The sequence below is a fragment of the Dermacentor silvarum genome, chromosome 3 (genome assembly GCF_013339745.2).
Source record: "Dermacentor silvarum isolate Dsil-2018 chromosome 3, BIME_Dsil_1.4, whole genome shotgun sequence".
NCBI lineage: Eukaryota > Metazoa > Arthropoda > Arachnida > Ixodida > Ixodidae > Dermacentor > Dermacentor silvarum.
This window is the reverse complement of record NC_051156.1, coordinates 216,892,507-216,919,418: the sequence shown is the minus strand read 5'-3', so window position 1 is coordinate 216,919,418 and position 26,912 is coordinate 216,892,507. Positions and strand designations below refer to the sequence as shown.

At 44.5% G+C, this 26,912-nt stretch overlaps 1 protein-coding gene across 1 annotated transcript in view; it reads left to right on the top strand.

Moving 5' to 3' along the window:
* Nucleotides 1–22,414, top strand: part of LOC119446658 (solute carrier family 13 member 5) — a 29,199-nt gene extending 6,785 nt beyond the window's left edge. The window contains exons 2-13 of the mRNA XM_037711152.2: nucleotides 5,907–6,056; nucleotides 6,622–6,737; nucleotides 7,595–7,767; nucleotides 9,928–9,985; nucleotides 10,418–10,597; nucleotides 11,523–11,642; nucleotides 11,994–12,071; nucleotides 12,538–12,642; nucleotides 14,729–14,909; nucleotides 18,051–18,212; nucleotides 18,948–19,085; nucleotides 21,068–22,414. Coding sequence (XP_037567080.1) covers nucleotides 5,907–6,056; nucleotides 6,622–6,737; nucleotides 7,595–7,767; nucleotides 9,928–9,985; nucleotides 10,418–10,597; nucleotides 11,523–11,642; nucleotides 11,994–12,071; nucleotides 12,538–12,642; nucleotides 14,729–14,909; nucleotides 18,051–18,212; nucleotides 18,948–19,085; nucleotides 21,068–21,244 — 1,638 coding nt within the window. The 3' untranslated portion in view covers nucleotides 21,245–22,414. The remainder of the gene's footprint in view (nucleotides 1–5,906; nucleotides 6,057–6,621; nucleotides 6,738–7,594; nucleotides 7,768–9,927; nucleotides 9,986–10,417; nucleotides 10,598–11,522; nucleotides 11,643–11,993; nucleotides 12,072–12,537; nucleotides 12,643–14,728; nucleotides 14,910–18,050; nucleotides 18,213–18,947; nucleotides 19,086–21,067) is intronic.
* Nucleotides 22,415–26,912: the final 4,498 nt, after the last annotated feature.

The following is a 26,912-nucleotide window of genomic DNA, read 5'->3' as shown; positions in this document are numbered from 1 at the left end:
GCCCATGCTCTGGCTCCGTAATGCGCGAACAAAAGCGTTCCGACATGTATCGTCCGGTAAAGTCAACAAACACCAACTGGCGCCTCTCTTGGCTGCCTCTGTAGACGGCAAGGTGTACGAACAACACCGCGCGCCATTTGGCGAGATTAATTGGCCCGCCAGCTAGATGTGGCGTAATATGACGCAGACATTGTAAACGAGGGCCGGGGCAGATGACGGCGAGATACGGAAGGGCAATTTCGTCAAAGCGCAATACAAGAACGCGGACGCGGAACAAAAGGCTGTTGAGAAACGAGAGCGAGTGTGTGCGTGTGCGTGTGTTTGGGGAGGGGAGGGAGGGTAGCGTAATATCCCTGAATGTCGAAATGTTTGTGTTTCGAATGTTTCGGTCTCGAGGTGATTGTGACGCCGTCACCCTATCATGACGTGTAGTAGAAGTGGAAAGGGCTGACTTGCGAAACACGTCTGGCATTGTCAGTGGCTCGACGCAGCCTCCTTAAATCTTCTTATTGCGGCCGTGTATATAGTGAGCCGCACACAGAAAAACATCGTTAAAACGGCGGCGACCTTCGGTTCGTATGATGCAACGTGTGCGCACGCTCTTACTTGTACACCTGTGTGCATAAAAAATGGCGACACGCAAAGCTGAAATTTAGGCAGTTTGGCGAAGGTCCGCGACGCAAAATGGCTGTCACCAGTCATATATTTTTCTCTGTGTCATTGCGATTCTTTCTAGTACAGCATTTGACGCCTTACTAACTGCTACTAAAATACTGTCGCCTACAAAACCGCCATTTTAGCACGCTGTGGTATAGAAGTTACATAAACACGGATAAAGTGGCTCAGAAAGGCTGCCCTACGTTTCGATAGGTGGACCTATCTTTGTCAAAGACCCCAAGAATTCGTCAGCCGTATTGCAATCTTAAAACACGTAAGTGCATTCAGAGCATTATGATATCCCAGTTAGTCGTTTGTACATGATGAAAACCTAGGCGCGTTCATCACATTGTTGTTTAGATTTCCGCTACATCAAACTTAGACTTGCAACAGCCAGGTCCGTATTCACAAAAACGTTCTTACGCAGAAACTGGTCGTAAAAGCATATTCCAACCAATCAGAATGTTGGACATATTATTAGTAAAAGCAGCCGGCCAATCGCGAAGGGCACTTACGAACAAACATTTTGTGGAGTCGGCCCCTGGTGGATGACTTTACCGAAGTGGGATCTTGGCTCGCATTGTCTTGACTCGTTAGTCAGCATCTTTATGTCTTACTGTCTTACGTCTTCCTATCGATGTCTTTGGCGCTGCTCTGTGTTCCTTGATTTTGTTCTTCATCCTTAAATCTCCCTAACACATGTAAAAATGGAAACTTGCAAAAGCTGATTTTTTTGTATATAGTGCCACTAAACGTGGATATGCCTAGCAAACGCCTACAGCAGTATTTATGTCTGATTAGGTATACATTGACTGAAGCACAAGCCTTCGTGCTTTGGAAACCTGATGGAAGCAAAGCTTGGCGCTGTTGCATTGCGCGTCTTAATAAGAGGCTTATGTATTACTGTACGCGCCATAGTTTTATGCAATACAGTAGTAAACATTTATATGCGAATTCTAACACACGCTTAAGCCTGACATATTTTCTATGAAATTATTTCATAGCTGGAATAGGCACCTTTCTTTGTCCGTAGCTTCCCGATTTCGTCTGCGTTGATAAGTAAACGTAAATTTTACCTTTCCTCTTCAATTATGTGTTAAAGTAAAGAATTAAATATACTCTCCATTGTTAATTCCTTAACCGATCATTTAGTGGTGGCCACTTAGAGCATTGAATTCCTGTATTCGAGGTCCTCGGTTCAAGTTCCCGTTCAATCAACTACAATTTTCCAAGTAACGCCTGAATCAGGCAAAAAAAAAAAAAAGCAACCATGAGACAGAGGTGCTACCAAATTTCGAAGGTTTCCTGAGCTTCACAAAAAATAATACGAAAGACAAAAAACTCCCTCACCAAAAAGGAAATCGGCCTCCATGGCGCAATATCTGCACACAATATTAGCTCGGAAGGAGTCGTTACCATCGGACTTCATACCGTACTTCATACCGTACATTCGGACTTAAATTTCGCGTCTCCTTGATGTCTCATTCAAACCTAAGTCCACCTGACTATACCTGGTATCTAGAAGAAAGCAGACTTCTCATCGCCTGCTCTCAAACAGCCTACCATGCTCCTCTCTTATGAAAGGTACAGCGAGTACACGCACATATACGCCGACCACTCGGAACTACCGAGCACTACCTCTCTCATGAATCTCGCAAATAACAGAGTGCAGAGGAACTTGTTACATACAGAAGTTAACATGTACTGAGTATTGCGGCACATTGTTGGAAGATCCTTACACTAAAAGAAAGTTAAGAAGCTTAAAAATTAATGTATCATAAAAGGCAGAAAGCTAAGCGAGTTGGTACGGATAGATTACAAAAAAGACTGGTATAAAAAAAACACGGACACAAGAGGTGGAAAGAGCAATAGAAATTTACCTAAATTTACCTAAAACGTCGAAAATATCGCAGAAAAAAAAGTAATGAAAAAAAAAAAGCCCAAGGTAGCACCGAAACGTCTATATACCATGAACACAAGTGTTCACATTAGCTGTTGAGGCCTGACAATTCTTCTTTATAAAGGATAAAGTATTATCGAAGGTCTCCTTATGCACACAATGCAGGGATATGGCAAGCCGCAACAATAGGACACATTTATTCATTCCTGTGTCTCAATAGAACTTCATTATATCAACTTACATTTTAGGCTCCATTTTATTTGGTTGAGTTTAATTAATTTCTCATCCTAAAATAATAGGTGGAGCTGTAATGCAGCAGAAAGGTCCACACCCTCTCTCTCTCTGCGTGTTTGCCCATGGTGTTTGTCTATTTTTTAAATATTTAAATAACTGCATTCACATAGAAAAAAAAAAACACTTGATAAGAATACAGTATTGGGTCAAACATTTAGTATTTTGATATTGCTGCACTTCGGATTATGTTCCACTGGTTATGTAGTTCCTTGTGAGAGAATACCTCTTTTCATACAGCGTTATTATTTAAGTTAAGAATTGGAGCTTTAACAATATAAAAGCAATGATTGGCGTTAGATGCGCACATTGTTTCTTTTGGTTCCGCAGACGTGAAACGTCACAACGCTAAATGAAATGACGTCGATGTCGTCATTCAAAGGGATGCCATAGGTCACGCAAGCCGACCATGTTCTGGTCACTGACCTGCCTCAGTGTGATTGCGTTTGAGCGGAGACTGTAATCGTATTGCGGCGTGTAGAAAATAAACTGTTTCTTCGCGTTCACACTGTCACTTGCAGCAGGGTGCCAAAAAGGCGGAGATAATACCTCTATCTCGCGCCAAGGCTGTTTTGGTGCACGGCGGAAATTTTTCGGCGACGCAGGCAGTGTAGGCAGGTCATAAACCAGGTCATCGCATGCCCCGACCAGGGCTCTTCCTCGTCAATGCAGCGTGCGTCGCTTTCTTTGCAGTAAAAACCGCTTGTGTAATGCGCCTCTTATCGCTTCATGCTATTCTCCGCACTTGTGTTTACTTCCGCCAAGCTACCTGCAAGATTTGTCACGGTATTTATTCAGACAGTAAACAAACTGTCTAGGCTCAGCGACAACACCACTTGTGCTATGGTAGGAATAACCGGGAGCCTACTGAGGCAAAGTCACAAGCAGCCGGTTCATGGCTACTCTGTTTGCAACAACCCGATTTAGTCAAATATTCGACGAAAACTCTTCTAATCAGGTAGCATATTAGAAAACAAAAGGCTTGTGGTGAATGACCGAGCCGTTTCGGAACCCACACAGGTTCCTTGCGGTAGACATAAGTTTCTACTGCATTTTGAAAATGCATTAGGAGCTACTGCCTACCGCAAAGAACCCGTATGGGTTCCGAATCGTCAAGTATGAATCGTATATTAACTTTTGACTTGGCCAGTGAACAGAAGCCTTTGTGTTCTTCCTAACAACCGCATATGCATTTCGTGGATTCTAGTACGTCTTCTGTGCATTTATTATTACAGTAAAGCAAAGGAATACATTGAATACCGCACAGTACGCTACCTCATTTAAAACCATGTTGCAAGGCGTGCCGGTGGATGTAGCTACTTCTTAGAGAGTGAGTAGTACATATTTAATGTAAGTCGACCCTGATTTCGGCCTCAGAAAATTTTGAGGCAGCCAATTTCTTAGAGACTCATCCAACTTGCAAATCGCAGGAACTATTCGTAAACATGTTTCTATAGAGCATTGCAAACCCATGTCGTTCCATATTACTACCTTTGATCCCTTTTTGTGGTCTCCCCATTTTCATGTACGGTTGCCTGCTCGAGTTTTTCTGCGGTCGTCCCTTATGCCTTTTTTCTTGTTTAAGGACGTTTGATTATCCTGCGTCAGCGCACAAAGCGATTGGACACGTAAAATAACTAACGATAACGACAACTCAAGGCACTTGACAATGCACTCATCTTGAAGGGACCGGAAACCTATACTTATGGTACCCTTTTTTGTTTTCTCGCAATGAAAGTTTAGCAGTCAGAGTAAACAATACTGCAGTGGTAGCGTGGAAAACGTCGTGGAACATCTTGCGATCGCGTTTATGAATTTCCATGCTGGAAACAGTGAGCGGTGTGCGCGATAGCGTTTGCCCACCGGCTTTGGTGGGAAGCAGGCAAGTGCATCGCTAGCTGTAAGAAAAATCCTCTTTTGTTAATCAAGCTGATGTGCCTACGGTTCATGATTCCTGATGTATTATTTTTGCAATGACAGCTACATGCTTTCGTGATTTCCTGTCCAACAGCTTTGGTCATGCACAAGTAAATCCAAGTTCTTTATAGTAAACCCGTGTTTTTGAACCCGAAGTGGCACTTTAATTACAGTGAACTGAACTTTGACACATACTTGAGCAAGCTGAACCGAATAATTTCAGCTCGAATATGCGATAGCTTACATCAACACGAACTAGCGTGCAAGACAGCAGAATGTGCACCGTCGTGCAATGAGGGTCACCATGATTCTTCCGTTCCACTCGTTGCGCTGTAGGCAGTGCTGCTTGTAAGCATGATTTTTTCGTAGATCGTAATACGCATAGAGAAAAGCGCGAACACCTATGCAATATAAAGACTGTGATTTTAAACTATGTGTGTGGTGCGTATAATAACAACCGACTTACGTATAGGAATATCCGGTCACGTGGTTATAATGCAGCCCACCAAAGTTTCACCACAAAGCCTCGCCATATCTTTTTCGCAAATCTCTGTGCCAATTTAAAATTATAATTCCTACTTAAACGGCGGACTGCATGTTCGAGTCTATCAATATAAGTTATGGTCTTTTTATCTCCACCAAAATCTCATGACATGTTCTGGGCCATTGTCGGTCCATTTAATCCTTATTAAACTTGCAATTCATCTTAAAAACAACTTGAAAACCTTTAAAAATGTGATTTTAAGATCACTCAGGAGTGAAAGTCACCCGGAAGTCTAGGTTAGTAAATGTTGCCAAAAAAATCATGCTCCTTCCGCTTTCAGAGTTTTAATATCACCGAGTGACAATGGTGCGGACCTTGCCCGTTACACATTGACTCGCACATAGGTATTACTGAATGTAAGACTTCTTTTGTAAAGTCGAATACGAGTAAACGAGCTAACTTTGAGGATGTTTAACATGTCGGTGCACACATGCAGCGCAATTCTGTAAAAGTTTAGCACATGCACATCATAGAGCGTTCTTGCGACGCGTAAACATTAAAAACACTAACTGAGAATAAAATCATCAGTATATTGTCTATAAATGCGGGACTACGTATCGTAGGCAGCTGTAAATCATCGAATGCTATCGTATGCAGGAATCGAGATGTGCCTACGTCGTCTGTCTTATGTCCACGTTCTGGATGACGAATGCTGTTCCACTGCCTGTCACGGCTTTGCTTCCCGTGGTCCTGTTTCCGCTACTTGGCGTATTACCAACGGACGAAGCCTGCTACCCTTATCTTCAGGTATGGACGTAATTTTAACTACGTCCTTATTGCGTACATTTCCAGGCAGTGGCTCGGTCACTTGTTTATTGTAACCGTTATATTGGAGCTTGCGCAACGAATCACTGTTTAATTTTGTTTGTTGGTTGCGTACATGAAGAAGTTTTTTTGTTTGTTCAAATCACATTGCACGCCATTACAGCGCGAATTAAATAACGCGTGACTAGTTGGCTGAAAATCAATGGCACTGGGGCTTAATAAATATCTTTATGATTAAACCTAGGAGCCTTTCTTATTTTACTTCTAGGAGGAAACTTTACATTTGAGAAAAAATTGGCTGTGCATTGATTGGTGTGTTCATCTCACGAAGTCTTATTCAGCACACATTACCGATATAGCGTTTCATTGGTTCCCGCGTGGGCAAAATCTGTGCTTCGAAGATGTTTAAAGCACAATATATGTATATCAACAAGGAGCATGCATCATTTTATGCAATCTTTCCTGTGATTGCTGGCTGCTGTCCTAATTTCCATGTGCCTGGTTTTCCAAGCGAACCTAACAAGTTTCACTGGACACCTTTCCTCAGGAAACAAACATGCTCTTCATCGGCAGCCTAATCATGGCGATGGCTATCGAGCACTGCAACGTCCACAAGAGGATAGCCTTGAGGGTGATGCTCTGCGTTGGAACAAATCCGAGATGGTAAGTCCACATTATAAAGCCAATAAACGCCCTAACTTGAAATACTGTTCGGGAATGTATGACCATCTTTAATACCTCTGCCGACAGTCTTGTATGAAAATTGTAGCGAGCGACCACTACTTCACCGCTAATGTCCCTCGCATATTTTAAGCAGTTGCCATGGCACAGCAGTGCCAATACAATTGTACTTAGGCAGCTTGCTGTGCACATGATATTGAAGGTGTAGATGGGCTTACCTTTGACCCTGCTCTCTTAGCCACCGACCTCATGGATTAAGTATATTATTCAACAATACTGCAAATATGACAAGATACCCGTTCCATATGAATGGCGTGGAAATGGATCCCGGCTTTCTTGAGAAATTCAAGGTGCTTCTAGAAAAGTACCATAGCAGGTTTAGACTGGTTATTTTGCGTCTGTGTAAGGAAAAACGAAGAGCCGGTTTATTCTTAATACTTAAGTAGCTGCTGTCTTTAATGAGATGTAGTTTCGATGAGCGGCGACAATGTGGAAAATTGGTGACTAAAGATGCCATCGCAAAAGCATAGTTATAAAGAGAAAAAAAATGAGAAGAACGAAACTACCAAAACACTGGCTATTAAAGAATCAACCTGGCGACTGGGCTAACAAAAATAACGGTAGACTAAGAATGAAACACTTGTATCAAATCGTGAAGCCTGAATTTTTTTAGTGTAATATTTCACTTCCAGGAAAGAGTTTCGAAGCAGGCAAGATTACAAGACCACACATTTCGAGATGTGGTGAATATGTGTCGAGGTGTGCCCATGAGCACTGGAAGTTATTTTTTGTTTCTTTAAATCAAACCACAGCGAAGATGACACATGTAATTGCCGCAGGATCATGTTGGGTTTCATGCTGACCACCATGTTCATGTCGACGTGGATTTGCAACACGGCCACAACCGCCATGATGATGCCCATTGTGGACGCCGTCCTGGCTGAAGTCATCGATGCCGAATACGATCCACTCATGCTCGCGGAAATAGGAGGCGCCTGCGACACAGAGAAAGGTGACCCGCGCGCTTCGTGTTAATCTGTGGTGCGTGAAAGCTGCGAATGTGTCTCGAGAAGGGCTGGCGGATCGGAGATGTCGTTCCATGAAAGCTTGCTTCAAAGGAGACGGTGCTTGAAGAAAACCTTGATGGGCAGTTATGACAATGTGTCCCAATGTTTCAATATTGTTTATATGTCTATGTCTCTGCGCATGCGCCGTATATCCCTCAGTTTCGACAGTAACGCAGTGAGGTCGAATGACAGCTTGTGACTTCATACAGCAGCAACTCTAATGGTGACGTTGCAATACGAATAGCACACTACGGCAGGGCATGCACAAAAAGCTATCGCATATAAATGGTGAGCGTTATTCAACCTTTGAATTCTATAGCAGCGTGAGGACAGCGTGAAGTTTCAGAATTATTTTGCATGTGTTTTCACTAGGGTCAAGCATGGTTGTTTGCCTGAAGACTCTGAGTAGTGCGAATATGATGTTGATCCCACAAACTAATGACTGAAGTTAATTAAAAAAACATTCTGCCTTTTCATTTCAGTGCAGTGTTCCGCCTTATGTACACCAACTAAGTTTATTACTTAAATGAAGATTCCACGATTGCACTTTTCATCGGTAGCCTAATCATGTCGATGGCTATCGAACACTGCATTAAAGCATGACCCAATAGACTCGAGAGTCGAGAACCTTTTCATCTACAGTTTTTGCCAAGAATTTAGAATTTAGAAACAACTCCCTATTACTATAGCTGTTACAAGACTTTAGCACGCTCTGAGCCCCAAATCTTTTGCTGGGCTTGAGGCCGAGGAGGAATTGAAACTTTAGTGCGGCCCCAGGATGCGTCCCTAACATAACGGTCCGCTCATGCGTGTAGTGGCTTCAAAACATTTGAAAAAGACGGTACATGAACGTTTCTTTTTCTTAAAAAGAGGTTGCGCGGCTTTGCGTATACGCAGCATGAAACAAGGAGTTTTTATTATGCACAAAATATGCAAAAACATTGATGTTCCCAAGCGAGAACGCTGGCCATTGGGTGTACCGTTTCGTACTTTCTTGCTGTCTGTGTACGGTACGCTGTTTTAAATAATAGATCTGCACCATAGTTGTGCTTCTTACTAGTGCTTACACCTCCTCCACACCTGTACGTTTGCAGAGGCGAGGCACGTGATGCCAGCAGCCCTAGTGTCGCAGACGTGCGGCTGGAGCAGTGCAGAATGCTACGCCGTCTTTGCCGACCGATGAACAAAAAAGGATCACCGCTTGTTTTTGTTCACCAGTCGATAAAGACGCCCGAGCAATCTGGAGACTGCCGCCACTGCGAACCAAGAGCCGCTCTTGCATCTTACGGTGCGTTCGAAGTGTTCGCTTCTCTGTTTTGTGTGGTGGTTGTTCCTCTGGAGCCTTAGGGTGAACTACTGTGGTCACTAGTAATTTGTTCAATGAACAATTTTATGACCACTGTGGCTCATTCTGACTGCATTTTTTCTCCGGGCAACCACCCTTAAGTGTGTTTGTTACCTTCGGGGACTATTAGGTGCAACGAGAAAAAAGAAGCTTTGATACTTCTGATTGACCACAGTTCTGAGTAAGCAGTATATGAGGTGCACTTTTCTTTCCTTATTGGGGATCTCATGTAGTTGTCGCTGCTAATAGGCTGACAGTTGCAGAAAATCTTCACCAATCACTAATTTTGCAATATGAAAAGCCTTCGGTGACAATTAGTTAACAGCAGATGCGAGCATAATCGTAAATGGCACTATGATATTGGCGGTACAATTCATGATTAGCGCATAAGATAAAGTGCTAGGTTAAGGAAATGCCTTGCTTCTTAATGGAGGACTAAGTTAGGTTCGTAACGTATATTTTATTCGGGTGGCTCCTACCAGTGAGTACGAACGCATAGCTATTAGAATATCACGCTGCATATGATTCATTTGTTTCCAGAAAAACAGGTTGTCAGATTTACACCTTTCAAGTGAGACTCCAAGTACTTGCCAATCTTAACTGAAGTGACCGGTTATTTCCAGCGCTCTGGCAAGGCCGTGAAAATGTGGTAAAACAAATCCATCTATGGCCCCCGTAACTGACGACAGGGCTCTTTCATGGTGCTCATGTTATTCTACTCAATTTAATAATGATTCCGTGCGTGCGTGTTTTTTTCCAGGTGGCCACAAACCACTCAACCGCAGCCTTAGTACAGAAAGCTCTGGAAAGAAAGAAAAGTAAATATGCCTGATTTTCTGTACGCTTACTTCAACGAAAGGAGAGAACATATTCCTTGTTACAGTCCATGTCTTTTAAGGTCTCGGCGTGTTGCCACGAAATTATAACATGGATTTCCTCAAGTGTGTTACATTATATGGACCCAAGAAAGGAATAGAATCAAGCGAAAGGAATCACTAGAAGGGCCGGTTTACTGTAGCAATTCATTTCGTTTGATTCTATCCCTTTCTTATCATCCATCACTCATGAGCGACTGATCCTGCTGATCACAATGGCTGGGTGCCATTCGGTCCCCTGTTGAAGCGTGAAAGGGACTAAATAGAATTATGATCGTTACACTCAGCCCTCTTTTCCAAGAAAGGCTTATATCGACTCCTTCAAGTGCTCTTAGTAGGTTGACACTGTCAGACACGTCCGGCGTAAATGCGCAGGTGCGTGATGCCTCCTAGCCGCTCGTGCAGCGTGCGCAGCGAAGACGTCGCCAAGCAGAAAGCCCAGAGGACGCTGAGCAAGAGCCTCTACCTCAGCGTGGCCTTCGCTGCCAACATCGGCGGCACGGCAACGCTCACCAGCGCGGGACCTAACCTGATTCTCAAGTTTGTCGTCGAAGAGTAAGTTCAGGCATTCCGGTGGCAGTTTTGATGCGTTTTCGATTGCTTAAGCTGTTTTGATTTTCACATTTGGTTAATCATGGAGCTCAAGGCCACAATCTTTTAAAGTGTTTCTTTAAATGCGGCGAACATCAAGATACTCCTTTAATTGCTGCATTCTGACTGAATCGCTGCGTCGCGTATGAAGTCGAAAAGCACTTCAAAAGAAACGTTCATACTTTTTTTGCGTGTTTAAGTTTGAATTTGGAGAGCAATTCTTTGACTGTTTTCTTGATTATTACTTATGAAGAGGGCCAAATTGTTAAAACGAATTTGTCGCTTTGATCGGCCGAGAAAACAGCAAGGTGCGTCACTCGCTTGTCATGAAGGATATGTGTTCTCAGAAAGCGAAGAAGGAGCTGCAAAAATCCAAGTAACGCGGCATCTTTACACAGGCGTCGCTTGTGCAGCCCTGCAATCCCACGCAGATTTATTGGCACTCGGCTAACAAGGACGCAAAGGCTTACCTCAGTGTGTTGAGTGGGAGGCATGTCTGAGAGGGCCACCATACTACGGCAATGAAAGGAAATGGCGGCAATATCTGTTTATGGACGACAAGGTGCACGCGGTTTGTGCGACCTTGGCATACATGTCTAACGCGGCTGCTGCCGTTGAGAAGAACTCGTGGTGCTATTTGCAATTCTGACTGTGTTCAGTGCCTTAATGGTACTTCGAGAATAAATAGCCGACAGTAAAAAGCAGTTTCCTTTAGCCAGAAATGAGTGCTTCGGTTCATTTTAGCAGTTCATTTTAGGAGGAGAAGAAAGAGAAAGGGAAAATGCAGGGATGTTAACTAGAAAAGCGTGAGCTTGGCTACCCTACGCGAAGAGATTCCCGTGGCAATAAACACTCACTGCATTTGCGTATGCTTTGTTCGCCAATGCAGATTTTATGGAGGCCTCCCTCCCATCGACTATGCAAGTTGGCTGGTTTTCTCGACACCGGGAGTCGTCATCAGCGTTTTCGTGGTCTGGGCTGCGTTCCAGGTTCTCTACCGGAACACCGGGTAACAACTCGCAGCACGAGCGTGTGTTCTTCATTTTACACTATCAGTTTTCGGCGGCTACTAGCAGCCTCAAACATGGAAATGGTGGAGGCGCATCGACTGACGCATTTAACTCGCATATGCGGATGGATTTTGCATAGAATACCTTATGTAGAAAAACTGACAACACTTAGAAGTTACGACAGTTAAAGAGGCAGTTAACTGCTCCGTCTTAAACAGAATGTACAATCATACTCAGAACTGCAGAAACAATATGGTGTCAAGCGTTAGTAAGACAGAGATGGGAACTAACGTCATGCATTGCAATTCTAAGTTGTGACGTTTTTTGTTTTTGTTTTGTTTTTTCTGCAGAGGCGTTGGTCTCGAAAGGAAGGGACATGCAGCGAAGAAGGTCATAAACAAAAAATACGACGAACTTGGCCCAATGAAGTAAGTTAATGCTTTCGTGTCGATTTATTTGGGGTGAAATATATCAGAAAGACTTCTATGCATACGGAATAGGTATCATCACTTGAGTATATAGATAACATGGAGTTGAGTTGAAAGCTAAGTACCCATGCGTGGCATCACTAAATTCTTTTTTTTTCTTAGTTGAATGGTTCGAGTTTGTCGACACCTGCAATTAGACCTCTATATGCATATCCCCAGTTGTGTAATGAATTCGAGTTTTCATCCAATTAAGTTGAAGTTATGAGAAAGTAGCGCCATGATAACTTTTCAAAAATAATGTCTAGACATGTGTTTGAGGTGGAATGCATCGAGTTTTTTGCCTTCATGACGGTGGCTTCTTAGCGCAAATTTCGGCTGCCAATTGTTGCTTGTTGGTGTGACTTGTTACTTTATTGGTGTGAGTAGCAGTCTTTATTTGTATATTTTATTTCTCGTTTCTTCTCAGCTTCCACGAGTTAGCTGTGCTGGTGATGTTGGCGACTCTGGTCCTTCTGTGGATGTTCAGGGACCCGCACTTCGCGAGGGGCTGGGCCACTTTTTTCGGAGACCTGTAAGTTTAGCAAGTTACGTTAATTTGATCAATCAGACAAGGTTTTAGGGGAAGCTTTAGTTCACGGCGAACTCTGATTTCCGAATTGAAATACATGTGAAAGAGAGAGAGAAAGCTCTTTATTGTATGCATGTGAAACGCGTAACTGCTTCCCTTCGGCTGTGCTGGTTTAAGTAAAAGTTGTTGAATTTAGGAGTATGTTGAACTCTAGCGATGAACTTGCACAACCAAAAGATAGTGCGAAAACTATCGACGATGATCGAACGAACGAACGAACGAACGAACGAACGAACGAACGAACGAACGAACGAACGAACGAACGAACGAACGAACGAACGAACGAACGAACGAACGAACGAACGAACGAACGAACGAACGAACGAACGAATTAATGAACGAACGAGCGAGCGAGCAAGCGAAGGAACGAGTGAACGAAAGAAAGTAAGAAAGAAACAAACAAACGAATGAAAGACAGAACAAACCAACCGACCGATCGACCGACCAACCACCCAACAAACCAACCAACGTTTTTCTTGCCGAGTCCGACAATCGACCAACCACGAAAGTGGCCGAAAGTAATGAAGAAAGCTATTCTCTTTAAAAATTGGGCCGGTCCTCACAAAAGGGTACTTACACTAAAGCTGTTCGTATAAGCAGCCAATAGCCATTAAAGATGGCTGGGTATATTATTAGCGAGGACAGCCGGTTAGTATCAAGGAGCGCTTACAAAAGAAAATCTTTCTGAACTGAGACCGTGTAAACATGAAACCAACATAAACTGAATCAATAAATATAGAAATTTGTAACTGGGCGCCAGACCTACAAGATATCAAGCATTATTTATATGAACAAAAACCACGAAATGGGCGTCTTATTCTTGCAGGGGTTGTTAGTTTACCAGGCATTGGCTTAGATGCTCTCACCACTGGTTCACAAGAACGCTCAGAGTGTGATTCACTCAATGATATAACCTTTTTCTATCACTTATCCCAAATAGTTAGAGTAATCACATTTTGGGATTTTTTTTCCACGTGACGATAAGTAACCAATGCCTCCTAAAGGCACGAACCTCTCTTTTAAAATCATGCAATTAGAAAAGTTGCTACCTCCAAAAATCTTGGCGACACCATTGCAGCAACGAAAAGCGAAAAATACGCCGCTTACCGCAGCAGCGCATGTGAAGCGACTAATATAAAGTAGAGTGTGTTGGGAGGCTAGTTGGTAAGAAACTATAAACTGCGATAGGGACGGGACACCGAGGCTGAAGAAGAGTGGGCGAACGCAGTCCTGTCTGCGTTTGTGCTGTCTTCTTCTACCTCGTTGACTCGTTCCTAGAGCAGTTTAAGTTCCCAAATAATATAAAGTAGTTGTTTCGTCGTTACAAGCAGGCTTACACAAATACAGCGGATAGGCACAATATGAACAGAATAAGATATGTATCTGTAAATTTCGCGCTTTATTTTTGTCTTCATTTTTTTTTGTCTCTCACTTTTTTTTCTAAATTTGAAGAGTACGAAACGCCGATTTCTTTTCAACGCCTCCAAAAGCTCCTTTTATATTCACTTCAACAAGAAAAGGCTTCATCTACCGCGTTGTCAATGTTTGCTAGCAAATGCCTCTGTTCTCAATATTTCAAACCTTCCTTTATCTTTTTACTGCGCTAAGCCGTTATAGCTAATTATCAGCATAATTCTCTAACATCTTGGTTACTTGTAACATCACGACTTTGTAGCATCCCGTTAGAAGCCTCGGAAACGTAAATAAGGCTTATGATTAATCGATCCGCTTGCAGGGGCGCAAAGCAATAACAGGGCCCCAGTGACGTTTAAGGAAATACCAATCTTGAACGTTTCATTTGTAAAAATTCGTTCGCTTATATAACCGGTCGTGCACAGGGATTGATTACAATGGAGCTGATTAGAGCAGTTATTGACTCGGGGATGCTGAATATGAGTTGTTTTTTCCTAGTTTTTTTTTCCCTTAATTTTCTTGCTGCTTTCTGAGCGAGAATGCGTGTTTCCTTGGGCATCGTCCTTCCTTGAAAGCGGTGTTCAAATCATTGCTTTTTGCTCCTTCTTTCTCGCAGGAAGCCCAAGGACGCAACGGCGGCGCTGTTTGTAGTATTCTTCCTGTTCGTGATCCCGTCCGACCCACGTAAAGTGGGGACCAGCCCGACCTTACTCACCTGGGATGTGGTTCAGAAGCGACTTCCGTGGGGCGTCGTCCTACTCCGCGGAGGTGGATTCGCCATGGCTGAGGCCACAAACGTATGAGCATCGTCCATTTGCTTTCTTTTTCTTTTTGTTTTGTAAATCCTATAACAGTTGCGGACACATTGACGAGCACCAGGAGAGACAAACATGTTCGTCCCACATGCTTGTCTCTCACATGTGCGCTGCCTTTACAACAATGATAATTAACCAGTCCATCTATGCGATTTACATTAACTATGAACTATCCATGCGCGGTCATTATCGGGCATTGTTGTTACTCTAAAAAAAAAAGGGCAGACTATAGCTTAACGGAAACGGGGCGGACGACATGGGCGCTGTGTTGCCCGCCATCTTGTTGTTTCCAGGTCGGCTGCATTGCTTTACAGCGAGAGCTGTAAGGGTACTTCAGCCAGAGTTCGCGGCGTCTTTCGCGTGTGTCATCGTTTTGTTTATTGTCGTCGTCATTCAGTGGCAGCAGAAGTCGCCAAAAAGACAACAGTTTATCTCCGACTCAACCGTCGTTGTCTTTGCCGTTGGGGTCGTGTCATTGTTGTGCCGCCGTCTTCATCGCCTTTGTTATCGTACTGGTTGCCGTTGTTGTTATGACAACTTACTAGCGCTTCGTGTAACATGTCTTTTTTTTTCGATATAAAAGTCTGTACAACTAACTTTTAGCTGGAGAACGATGGAGGTTTAGCCCAGTTGGCGTTCATTTATTTGTGGTGTTCTGTAGACGAAGTTTCGGGGACAGCAGCGTTTGTGGTGGTGCTTGTGCTCCTCTTGACTACACTTGCTCATGCCATCCTTCGCCATAATAACTAGGAACTGATATGTCTATTTTATTTTCTCCTTGAACAAGCCTGCACATCTTTGACCGCTCAGTACACTGTTGAAAGAATTTGTGTTTACTGTTGATTTTCTTCCTTTCGATGCTTAATGACTCGCTCTGCGCAAACTTTGGCTTTCTTAAGTTACCAGCACTCAGCCCAGGCCAATAGAGGCCAAAATTTATACCACAAGCGTGTGATTTTTCGGAGTTAAATGGGTACCCACGGAACTCTGAAGTCATTGGGACAGTAGTTTCACGTCCGTTCGCCGGTGGGTTTTCTTGAAAAACCATCCGCACATCACTATAGCTTCTAACAAATGAACTGAGCTTTGCCAAGTTGAGCTGCGCTTAACTGTGCAGATTAACCCAGCATGCTGCGAAAACATATACTTGAGAGATGACTTCTGGTTCCCGGTGTTTGCCTACAGTCGAAATATTATTGTGCGTGCCGCAGACTGCTTAAATGAGGTTATCGCACTGAAAGGAGAGCAAGGACAGGACAATACCCCCACTATCTGCGCGCGGCACTAGATAACGTCGGGCTACTCATAAGGTCCTTGCAATGGCTATGCACTCCATATCCCCCGTAATTTATGAAGTGGGCATCAAGCTTCCCTACATAGGCTTGACCACCTCGCAGCTAATGTGTGCAATATTTGTTTTACTGAGCTATGAATACCATGCAGTATTCCTGCGAGGTTGTGTAGTTGCTACAACGAAATTACGCGCTTTCAAGTTATTCCCATTCACTTCCCTAAATCTACCAACTCTCTGTCTTTTTCTGTAGCCACTTGAGTGCAAGGCATCAGAATGTCTGTGAACCAACCAATTTTTCAGACTGCAAGAATACTTGCCTTTCTTTTAGTTTGATGTACATGTGTAATTGCGTTTTACAGGCAGTAGCACCCCTCGTAAAAGCAAACGACAATTGTACGAGCAGATTGCAGCTTGTCTGGCAAACAAACGTCAAGCGATAAATAACTCAAATAACAAATAAATGAAGCAATCTCAGGCGCTGTGGAGCTAGGGTTCTCTCGATCTCGAGGTCGATGCTTCGTAGATCGCTCTACAAAAACACCGGACATATATTTACGTGTACTAAGAAGTTGTAACCCTTTAAACTAGCCTGCGCTTGTGTCAAGCGATAAAACAAAATGAATTAAAAATATAATGGTTATAAGACAGGGTTAAGTTTTAGTCAAACGTGTTGAATCTGTGGCTTTTTACACATTTATTTTTTTTTCTTTTGAGTGTGTGCTTATAGACGTACAGAAAATTTCTCGAATGGCAACACACCGCCAGAGTCCGGATTTTGAACAGTGATCAATGTTATAAAAAAAAGTCGTCAAGAAGAGGGACTTTTCCTCTTCTAGTGTGCATGTCTGCACGCTTAACTTTCTTCTAACATGAATCCCTATAACTAGCCCAACTTTCTGTCGTTCTAAGTTTGAACGGTGATGCTGATTTGGCATCCAGCAGCGTCGGGACCGGCTGTGCATAGTGAGCGCTATATTCCTAATGAACGACAATGATTCGTATAGCAGTGGTGTAGCTAGATGTGGTTCGACGCCATGGATTGATGTAGTGTAACGCTCCAAAGTAACGCACAAGCAATGAGACACCTTTGCGGGGGCGCCGAATTAATTTTAACCACCTCAGGTTCTTTCAAATGCACCGCATTGGCGGTACACGAGCGTTATTGCATTCGACCCCATCGGAATACGGCCGCTGCAGCCGGGTATCAAATACATGACCTAGCGCTCAGCAATAGAACGCCATATAGCCACAAATATTATTCATCTCTGTGAAAATAACGAAAAACAGCTTACGAGCAGGTAATCCCAACCACCAGCAATCACCTCCGCAAGTGAAATACTGTGCGCATTCGCAAGAGGGGTAATTACCAGTGTTCACCACATCGTGCGAGATGCTAATGACTCAGGACGCTCCAGGAAAAGTACCGGCCTAAGGAGGTGGCGTCGTTTGAGCGTTTGAGGACTGGGTTCGACTACGGGCTAACGTCAAAGAGACCTTTACCTCATTACGGAGCGTCGCGTTTGAAGTTTCCATAGTATGCCACACTTTGCTCCTTTCCACTTGCTCACTTTAACCTTAATTTAAAATCATTACTCTCTCTCTCTCTCTCTCTCTGGACACTGCTTTTCCTTCCCGTAGATGTACAGCTGGCTGAAACATTCCACGAAGTCGTGGCTGCGCGACTGGCATAAGGTAGCAGCGCCGTAATCTGAACGCAGTGGCATTGTTGAAACTGAGTGAACGTGAAGACAAGAGCCGCTATCACCTGCACCCCTTTAGTTGTATGTTACAACAACGAAGCACGGAATGTTTGTCTTTGTGAACCGCAGGTTTCCGGTCTTTCGCGGTGGGTGGGCCACCAGCTGTCCTCGTTCGGCTTCATGTCACCGCAGTGTATCATATTCGTCGTGTCCGTCATCGTGGCCTTCATCACTGAAGTGGTCTCCAACTCTGCCACGGCCACTATCTTTCTGCCTATCATGGCGCAGCTGGTACGCTGACACATCCTTGCTCACACACCCACACACGCACGCAAGGCGTGCTACGTAACAACATTCTCAGGAAAAAAATAATGAATCACGCAAAATATGGTATAGGCCTATTTTTTTCAATGTATGCTAATTACGTCCTAATCCATTTTTCTTCTAAGAATAGATCAAGTGATGCAATTATGGTAATTGGGCTGAACTGTAGCATTATGGTAATTTTACCTGCACTCTTTCCTCAACTGACGATGAAGCTTAGCGTTTTCTATGTCATTAAATGTGAACGATGTTGCCCGAACCAATACCACTTCATAACACTCAGCTACTTGAATTTATGTTTCAGGCAAACATGGTGAAAGATTGAAAGATTAAAATATTGACGTCTTATTCTGCCCTACGATAAATTGTGCCTAGAAGTGATTGAGAAGAAACAGGTGGCTGATCAAGGTACTCTTTATCTAGAGTAAATAAATAATTTTGCGGGCAGATTTTACAAATATGTCCCCCTTTGCCGCAGAAGTAGGCTCCTGACTCGCATGCAGATTTAACACTACACGACGGCCCTGTCAGCGGAGTCAAGTATTCAGGATTAAAGCGCGCAGTGCCCTTGCTTGTTCTAAAGAGAAAAAAGTTTGGACAAGTTATCCGGCTTTTAGACGCACAATAGAGCGGCCGCAGACGTACCTGTTATCGATACGACTTTCCGAATGCTAGTTTTCTGTATTAATTTCTTTTTTGCAGGCAACCGACCTTCACATGAATCCTCTGATGATCATTGTGCCCGTTGCGTTGTCCTGTTCCTACGCCTTCATGCTGCCCGTTGGCACGCCAGCCAACGCCATTGTCTCCAGTCACGCCAACATCTTCCCGGTCGAAATGGTAAGATGCGTACGACGTTGCTCAGCCTCAGAGCTAGTTGGCTAACTGTGCAAAGTTCTACGAAACTTTCTGCCTTCATTTAGTCCTTCTATATTGATGTGCAGGGCAGTTTAAACCTTCGGGTATCTATCCTCACAAGCTCACATTACTGCAATTTAGGTGTTGCATCTTACTAACAAAATAAGAAAAGTATGGTCTGGTCAAGTTCGTGTGGCGGACATTATAGATGGAGGTTAATGTAAGTGGGCTTAGGAATGTCATCTAGGTTGAAGTACCAGCTTTTCTTTCGCTTGCTTTTCTCCTCTCACTGGTAGAGGCGTTCTTTTCACTCTCCTGCAATCGCAGTTGAATGGTACCCGTTCTTGTGAGTCACTCTTGAGTATGAAATGCTTTGGGGATCCGGGACTTTAACGTATAAAGTAGCGACAGACAGAAATAAGTACAAATCACGCAGCCGCAGTGGGCTACGTGAAATGTCTCGTGCGCGCTGCCGAGTGTGTATGGGTACTAGGGTACACAAATGTCATAACCAAATACAGAAGCGACATTTATTCACGCATTACAAAGCTTACATGCTTAGCTTATGATAGAGCTAGTGGGGGTCCTACAGTCTAATCTTGCAAGTGTGTTCGCTCCCTATTTGAAGTGGGCCCGCCGTGGTCAAACGTGGTGCGCACAAATTGAAATCTCTCCGTCTCGCTCCCCCTGTCTTTTGACGCCATTTCCGAACCCTACGTGTCGAAAGCGGGGCGCCATAGCCGAGCAACCATCAACATTCTGCAACAAACTGCACACTTCTAAGCCTTATGATGAGAACAGGTTTGAGTTTGATGGATCAAACGCGACCACTCCCGCTCGGATCGACAAACGTACTGCCGAGCTATGCATCTCTCAACACCGAGCGGGAGGCTAAGGTTTGCTCCGATTGCGTCATGCTGATGATGATGATCGATGATGATTTAATGGTATCCCCTTTGAAACGGGGCGGTGACAAACAGTCATCTAGCCTACTTGATTTAATTAGGTATGCTATACATGTTCTTTATTTAGCATTTTGTATACATCTCCTGAATCTTTTTTTTCTCTTCAATATCCACCTTGTACCGTTACTTATAACTGTAACAGATCCGGTCGTATCAATCTCTTCCCTGCTTTTTTTTCCACCAATACTCTAAGCGTCTCTTGCTTATCTCGACTGACCTGTTGGTGCTTCCGTCCACTTTAAATCCAAGCGCTTCTGGAAGGTGTACGTTATCTACGGTTCTCACTGGGTGAATCCCTTCGCATGCGTGGCACGACAACAGCGTCATCTGTGCGCGTGATCCATGCATGTTAAAGTGATGGTTTCTTTCCTCTACACGATGATACCAAAGTAAGGCATGCGGGTAATACGGTTGCAAAGATAAAATCAATAATAATATAACATGTTTTCGTTACATGCGTTACAGCGACTCACTATGTTGACTGAACTGAAAGACTTCTCACGTCAAAAAAGGGGAAGGCAGGAACCTAGTTGGAGAGTTCAAGTAGCATTCTAAGGCTAGAAACAGAGTAACCTGGGGAGTGACAGGTGCTGGTGAGAAGAATTGATAGGCACCCGTCTAGCTATGTGCAAGCTATGATAGCCAATCACGATTATGATAGCCTGATATAGACCGCTTACTGTTTTGCAGGATGTAAGGCCTAATGAAGCGTAAGCATTTCAGCCCATTTAAGACAGATCAAGAATCAGCTTTCTACGATGATTTTGGGAGTTTGTTAGTCGTGTGTTTTATTCAAGTCTGACGTAATGACCCTTGTTTGAGAATTCTACTCACTGAAGTTACAGAGGAACCTCAGTTAATAATACAGAGCAAAGAACAACCACCGTCTCCACACAGCATGCAGGAAAGGAACTAAGCGAAAAACTAACCACATTCCAAAAACTTGCCCAACTCTGGTCTCTGTGCTCAACGACTACTTTGCGATTACTCTCCTCACAGATTCTTCCTGGTCTGGTAGTCAAGTGCATCTGCATCTGCATTATGCTGGTCAGCATCAACACGATAGGCATCGTCATCTTCGACCTCAACAATTTCCCTGCTTGGGCGGAAGACATGGATGCCAACGGGACTCTGGCGGCCATCTTTAACGGGACGATGGCTGTCAGCGGACACTGAACATACGGCGTCATTGTTGATGCACATCTCGCTGCTGGTGGACAAGTGTCATCGGTAATGCTGACAAACGATCGTCGAAGCTGGACTTCGATGTATACATGAAGACGAGACGGATAGCCTACAATGTACAAAGAGTATGGGGCGAAGAGGAAAACAATGAGAAAGTGCCGCCTACTGCTACTTCCGTTTTAAGGAAGACGGGCGGCGGGCTTCCGAGACGCACGGGTTGGCTGTTATGCGCCGTCCCTTGCGCTGCCATCGAAACCGCTGGCCACCTTTTCTTCGGCATTTCTTAATTCTGCAGAAAGGAGACGTCCGACTTTTTCTTATGGGGCGTAGGTCTAGCAACAGGTGCCATCCCTGACCAACCTGAAGATGCACGTAATCACCGCTACATTGTCAGCGCTCTTGAGTGCACTTTACGGAATCGGTTGTGATTTGTCGGACATTTTATAGATGCATGGCAAACTTTAATATGTATTTAGCTCTTGTGAGCCATGGTCCCTGTGGGCCACCGAAATAACGTGATCTCGTAGTTATTGTTGGTGAAATGCTGCAAATGGCATTTTATGTACTCTTGGAACTGCATTTCTCCGTGACTTGTGTGTGACTACTTGTACCGAACAATATGATACGGTTCCACGGCATCGACACGGAATGGCGTGATAGTGCTTAACGGTAACGGTACGGTGTATTCTCTGGTGTTAGCGTTTTGCGTGTCTATACTATATTAACGTCACATTGGTGATCTTGAATTTGTGGCTTTAATGTAGCCATCAAGTTCAAATTGAAGTGTTCAAGTACAAGTTTAGAGTAAAAACGCGCAGCTCTCACGCTAGGCAAATGCAAAAGGAAATAATGCTGCTTCTGCAGCAACATCTCATAATTAGGATTTTGAAAATACATGAAAGGATGAACAGCTAGCTTGCTGATGCGACCTGTGAACATGAAGCTCTAGAACATCATGTATCGTCGGCTCTTTCACATGCAAATTCCAAAGGGCGTCGTCATATGCCTGTAAACCTTGATCTCCTTGATGATTTGCGTTTTGTTTATACACATGCTGAATGAAAAGTGGCCTGATGAATACACGACATAGCATTAGCCCTGCGTGGCGCATTGCATTGTTATTATGTATAAAGCTTGAGAATTGGCGTTTCTCTCACTTGATTTCTGTCTCTTTGTCTCCTTATTGAGTTAGTGTTTACACTGACATAGGCAATGATGACCCACCCACCATAGTACCCAACAAGCAATGTGCTTCACTGAAAACGCAGGCAGCTTCTGGCAGTACATTGTCGTGGTGTTAGAGCGACTTATGCGCTCTAAAGTGGTGCACAAGAAGGCTGACCTTGTCGGGATGGCCACTATTGGGTGAGTACCAAATGCCAGAATGGTGCTTACTGAAACATCAGTACTCGTTACGAACACTGGGCAGTCGGAATTAATGTACCCGTGCACATGTCTGTCAATTTTGATGATGGAATCTTCACTTGTAATGCGGACGCATGAGGGCAGAAATCAAAAGGAGGAGGACGGAGGTTTTAATGAAGAGTAATCAGGAGAGGTCGGCTGGAAGAGCGTGTCTCTAGCCTGCTATACTCCTCACCGGGTCAAGTGAAATGGGAGAGATGGGAAAAGGCTGAGGTACATAACAGGTCACGATGAACTATACCACACAGCGTCCAATACGCGGTATGCGCACTATACAAGCACTACACGCAGAGACAAACAGCCTCGAATTGGTCGTTCCGTGGCAATGTCGAAAACCAGCGCTTACTCATGATCGAATTCTCATAGAGTGGTAAAGAAATGGCAACTACCGATTCACTACCCTGCATGAGAACGTGTAACGAATGGTCATAAGATGATAAGATCCATTGAAATCAATGGTCCTGTTAGCAGGCATGAAATTGGTTTAAAGGAAGTGTGTCTCAATTAAAGGAGCAAGCTGAGGTCCTGGGCTGGTGGAGCAAGAATTTTCACTTGAAGCCTCAATGAGTGACACTGGGCGAAATATAGAGCGAATTAGGTGAAACTCACCGGAAATAGCGATCGAAGAACATGACTTTGAGGAAGCGCTTGTGCGGTGCCCCCACAGGAGTTAAGCACGGACATTTACTATTGACCACAACCATCTCACCTAATCGCGACTGATTTCTAAACACGCCCCATTCATCTCTTTAAGAGCGTGTTGAATTGACGTCAACAAGCGTGCTAGGGGAAGATAGAACTATATTACACCAATAGCTGTAGTAGAACAGAGACGAAGAGGCTGATTGCTTCTTTGAAGCGCCGGAGCGCCAAGGTGCATGGTCCAGTAAACATTAACACACTTTGCAACAGAGAATGTATACAGCCCTATTCGCGATATCACTTTGGCTGCTGCAGTAGTTACAGTACGAATCTGTCGTACCTCTGGTTAAAAAAAGTCAATAAAAGAAGGCTCTTCTACAGGCACTGAACATACTGCCTTCATTTGCGAAAATCGACGCCTGGAACTATACTTACCCCACCCCAGCATTTTGATTTTCACCAGAACGGCGTGATTCTCATAAATATGCTCATAACCTTTACGAAATTTGGCACATATGTATACAGAGGTAGACAGACAAACCAACGGATAGTATTGCAAAGTCTGCTGCTCGCCTTAAAGCAGGTGCTTGATGAACAGGGGGGTTTTCTTCCTCTATTACTTCTTATTTTGTTTCAGAGAAGCGTGCATCCTTTTCTGTACTTACGTGGTTAATACAGGCACGCAAATAAAGAAATAATGTTAATCATAGTAATAGTAATGTCATACCATGCAGAATGCGATTCGCCACCGCCACCAGCAGACCGATGAAATGCGAGTGCTAAAACTATAAAATTGTAGCAGTACCTCACGACAGTGGTTGCGGTGCGTGCTACAATGCGCAAGACGGTGCTTTAGATTGCCTGTAAACGTGTTAAAATAGGTGGAACAGCGGGCTTTCGCAGATTTATAAAGCAATTATAACGCTGGTAGTGACTTCTTGTGACGCTTCGTCCAACCACAATTCGTTAGACACGTTTTTGTGTTACGTGAGTGTCCTTGGCGAAGAAAAAAAGAAAAAAAATGATTACGTTAACGATTACATCACTGCCGAGACCTAATACCAGCAGCCATGTGTGGTTAGTTACTGCAATAATAAGTTTCTGTGCTATCTGGTTAAACTCTGCGGTACCGTGCAGGTGGCGCCACCAACCCGGCCGCTCTAGAGAGCCTACATGCAAGCGCCGGCGCTTGCATGTAGGCTCCCTAGGCCGCTCATGTTTGCGTCTCCGGAAAGCTGGTATTCCGCGAAGCTACGGATAAGCTCAAATTCCTTAATTACGGAGTTTCAGCTGGTCGGTATACGACGAAACACCAGGTCACCTTATAACATCAAAGCTGTTGGTGACACTTCTTGCTGTTTTGTTCAACACGTGGTTCAACCATAACGCGGTAGCGGCATTTTTGTGCTATGGCGATGGCGATACGTCAATTACAGTCACTGCCGACACTTTTACACCTGCAGATGAGTAGAACGTTGTCGTTGCAATTTCAGTCTTGTGCACTCTAATTGAACTCCATGTCCCAAGGTGCTGCTACCAGCGCTCCGCATCTCCACTATTTCGTAACCGGTAATGCTTCACGAACGGGCTAGAGTTCCCTAATAATAATTGAGTAAACGTGCTAAAAAGCGGAGATTTTGACAAGAATAACGCTCACTTACAATAGAAATTAATTTGAAAAGTATCGCATACCCTTTCAACAATTAATACCGCCGCCAGTACATGCTTATCAATGGTCAAATAGACAAAATTATTTTCCAATAAATTCCGGTTAATCGTTAATGAGTGCTTTGCCGTCGAATTCCCGGTCTGTCTGCATTACCATATAGCACTCAAGATTACCCAAATGTTTCCCTAACTAGCCTAGCAATTTACCTACTATTGCCCCATATTGATGCGCTGTCTTATCATCATCATCATCAGCCTATATTTATGTCCACTGCAGGACGAAGGCCTCCCCCTGTGGTCTCCAATCACCCCTGTCGCGCTAGCTGATTCCAACTTGCGCTTGCAAATTTTCTAACTTCATCACCCCACCTAGTTTTCTGCCGTCCTCGACTGCACTTCCCTTGTCTTGGTATCCATTCTGTAACTCTAATGGTACACCGGTTATCCATCCTACGCATTACATGGCCTGCCCAGCTCCATTTTTACCGCTTAATGTCAATTAGAATATCAGCTATACCCGTTTGCTCTCTGATCCACACCGCTCTCTTCCTGTCTCTTAGCGTTAGGCCTAACATTTTTCGTTCCATCGCTCTAGTGTGGTCCTTAACTTGTTCTCGAGCTTCTTTGTTAACCTCCAAGTTTCTGCCCCATGTGTTGACACCGGTAGAATGCAATTATTGTACAATTTTCTTTTCAGCGACAGTGGTAAGCTCCCAGTCAGGATTTGGCAATGCCTGCCGTATGCACTCCATCCACGGAGGAAGATTATTTAGGAGTAGAAACTCCCGTCAGCGCGGGCGCTCGCGTGCGACCAGATAACGTCACATTATTATGGCGCCGACGGGGCGCATGCAGTGGCGGCGCCTCTGCAACACGCAGAACTGTTGTCGACGCCGTCGGCGTTTTGCCCGCGGTCGCACAAAATGCGTGCGGCGTTGGTGACTGTTGCCGGAGCCTCTGATATAAATAGGCACTTGGTGCCGCAGCTAAACGACGCCCCCCCCCCCCCCCCCCCCCCGGCCTTTCGCGCGTCGGAAGAGGGTACGTTTACTCTACATATATGGTGATTGTAGAGGAGGAAAGAGACGCCTACTTCTGCAGCCCTTAAGGGAGCACAGCGCAGAACGCGCGTTTGTTCTCCGCCGTGCGTTCACTCCCCGTGAAAGCGCGCGTCCCTCGCGCTCTTTCACTCGCACATACAGCGTTCGGCGGCGCGTGGCGACGATTTCATCTCCATTGACGTCATACGGAACCTCACGGCGACGGCGACGCCGACGGCAGAAATCTGCTTTTGAGTGTCCATATAATTGCTATCGCAATAAAAAAAAAAAAAGAGCAGCAGCCCGGCGGATCGGTGGTGCCGCTCGGGCGCGTTCTCTTCGGCGGCGCCCGCGTCTCCCGCGCTCAAAGTAGACGACACAGGCGTTCGGCGTTCGCTTCAGCATGCACGCCGTAGCGTTGTTTTTGTGGGCCTTTAAGTCAAACAATAACTGTTCTTGTCGGTGTCTGTTCGAGGGCCGTAATACTAACAGCGCTGATACGTGCAGTGTACCCTTGTTCGGAAATTGCTAGCCTAAGATGGGATGCAGGTGGGATGCGTGAGTGCCCTCAGTAGAAGTTGTGAGGCGCGCGCCCGAACGGGAGCAACGCGCGCGGCCGCGAACGAGAGAAACACATGTGACCGGTTGCCTTGGCAACCAAGACGGCGGTAATTTCTTTCTCAGTCGCCAGGTGCCGCCAGCATGATAGTGGCTCATATAGGGGCTTTAAGTGGCTCCGCGGGCTTGTGACATTATCTGGTCGCCGCAACTGGCGGAGTTTCCACTCCTAAAGGTTTCTTGCTCCGTGACTCCATCCCAATTTTATTCTTCTGCAAATTTCTTTCTCATGATCAGGGTCCCCTGTGAGTAATTGACCTATAGAT